General features: G+C 53.4%; 1 protein-coding gene across 7 annotated transcripts in view; it reads left to right on the top strand.

Annotated features, from left to right (window-relative positions):
• The window catches only part of Tle2 (transducin like enhancer of split 2), a 21,347-nt gene that overhangs the window by 17,727 nt on the left and 1,423 nt on the right, over positions 1-2,197 (top strand). For all 7 annotated transcript variants that reach the window (XM_004632719.2, XM_023716759.1, XM_023716760.1 and 4 more), the window contains 2 exons: positions 940-1,090; positions 1,882-1,958. In XM_004632719.2, the coding sequence (XP_004632776.1) occupies positions 940-1,090; positions 1,882-1,958 (228 nt within the window). The remainder of the gene's footprint in view (positions 1-939; positions 1,091-1,881; positions 1,959-2,197) is intronic.

Here is a 2,197-nt window from a genome sequence, read left to right as displayed (position 1 = left end):
TTTATGCATCTAAGGATGACACAGATTTAAAAAAAAAAAAAAAAAAAAAAAAAAAACAACCCACAGCTCAGGCTAGCAGCACAACTCCAGGCTGGGCCTCTCAAGGGTTGTCTCCGAGGCTCGGTTGTTAAATGACTTCTTGACTTGAGACCTGAAGTGTCCTGCACGACCTTGAGCCTGTGCTGCCTCAGCTTCTGCGTCCTGCTGCGTGGTGGTGTGCAGAGGGGCTCCGCTGTCCTCTCCCACCTCCCCTGCTCCCTGCGGGACTGCTGGTCATTGAGAGCAGGTAGTGGCTGCGCAGCGGGGGCTGTGTCATTCTGATTAATATTAATGATCAGACACATAGTTGCCTTCTGTGCTTCCGCCCTGCCAGCTGCCTTCTTGGGGGTGGGGGGGCTGATGTGGGAAGTGGGAGCCCCGCCTGCCCCCACGGGGGAGGAGCTTCCCTTGACCTCGGCAGGGGTGCAGGAGCCCACTGCCATCCAAGCTGCTTGGAGGCTGAGGCAGGAGAATCAACAGTTGGAACAACCTGAACAAGCCTTCAGGGACTTTGCAAGACTGTATCTTAAAATAAAATGAGGCCGAATAAAATAAAATGAGGGTGGCCAAATAGCTCAGTGGATTCAAGCACCTGCTTAGGCAAATGCGGGGGCTGGGGTCCAGTCCCCAGGCCTGCGTGTGGGCCCTGGGACCTGCCCCTAGGGCGCGCTGAGATGGTGGTGGTGTGCGCCTGTAATCCTAGCACTTGGGAGGCTGAAAAACAGGAAGGATCACTAGGAGTCCGATCTGTGTAGTGAGACCCTGTACTAAATACAAAATAAAGTGAAAGCTCAGTGGCGGGGCAAGCACTTGCCCAGCAGGTGCAAGGCCCTGTGTGCGAACCAGCACCACACATAATCCCCAAAGGGCCCAGAATCCATCTCTTCCCTGTCGCCCTAGATTTTCTCTCTGGGCCACTGCCCCAACCAGGACTGGCTGGCCGTGGGCATGGAGAGCAGCAACGTGGAGATCCTGCACGTCCGCAAGCCTGAGAAGTACCAGCTGCACCTCCATGAGAGCTGCGTCCTCTCCCTCAAGTTCGCCTCCTGCGGTATGTCGGCCCCATCCCCACAGGCTCTCCGGCTTGCGGTCCCCCTGCCTCAGCCTCCCAGAGTGCTGGGATGACAGGAGAGCACCACATCCAAGGCTGCCTACTTTTATTTTGGACTGGGGAGGGGCACTAAAGATCAAAAGTAGGGCCTCACTTGAAAGAGCAAATAATCCTGGCCACTTGGGAGGCTGAGGCAGGAAGATTCCAAGTTTCAGTCCAGTCTGGGAAACTTTGCAAGAACTTGTTTCAAATAGAAAATTTAAAAGGGATGGGGCAAGGGCCGGGGAGATGGCTCAATAGAATAAGCACCTGCCTGGCAAGCGCAGGGGCCTGAGTTCAACTCCTGTTCTGCAAAAAAAAAAAAAAAAAAAAAAGGGATAGGCCAGTGCATGGTAGCCCACACAGGTAATCCCAGCACTCTGGAGGCTGAGGCAGGAGGATCGTTGGAAGTTCGAGAACAGCCTGGGCTACAAAGTGAGCTCAAGTCCAGCTAGAGCTGCATAGGAAGACCCTGTCTCAAAAGACCAAAAATTGGGGCCGGGGAAATGGCTCAGTAGAATAAGCACTTCCCTGGCAAGTGCAAGGGCCTGAGTTTAGTCCCTGGTTCTGCAAAAAAAAAAAAAGAAAGAAAGAAAGAAAGAAAGAAAGAAAGAAAGAAAAAAAGAAATTAAAAAGGGATGCAGCTCAGTTTAACACTCTGAATTCAATCCCTAGAGCCACAAAAATTTAAATAAAAGGGTGAGGTGTCTATATTCTTGGGTCCCTGACCCTCAACCTGCTGCCTTCCCCAGGGCGGTGGTTTGTGAGCACCGGCAAGGACAATCTGCTCAATGCCTGGAGGACACCATATGGAGCCAGCATCTTCCAGGTACCCGACCTCTCTCTCCCCAGGGTCCATGCATCTCTTCCCATAGCCACTGCTGACGCCAGGGATGGCGGACGCTCTTCCGTGCTTGGTGTCACACTGAGCATGGCGTCCTCACAGTCCGCTTACGCCGTGGTGTCACAGCCTTTTCCTAGTTGTGTAATATTCTGGTGGAGGAAGAACTTCACTGTGTGCATCCATCCTCCTCCCTCCCCCCTCCCTCCCCCCTCCCTCCTCTCTCC

The sequence above is a fragment of the Octodon degus genome, unplaced genomic scaffold (assembly GCF_000260255.1).
Source record: "Octodon degus isolate 3935 unplaced genomic scaffold, OctDeg1.0 scaffold00050, whole genome shotgun sequence".
In the NCBI taxonomy this organism is placed as follows: Eukaryota; Metazoa; Chordata; class Mammalia; order Rodentia; family Octodontidae; genus Octodon; species Octodon degus.
This window is presented reverse-complemented; position numbering and strand designations above follow the sequence as displayed.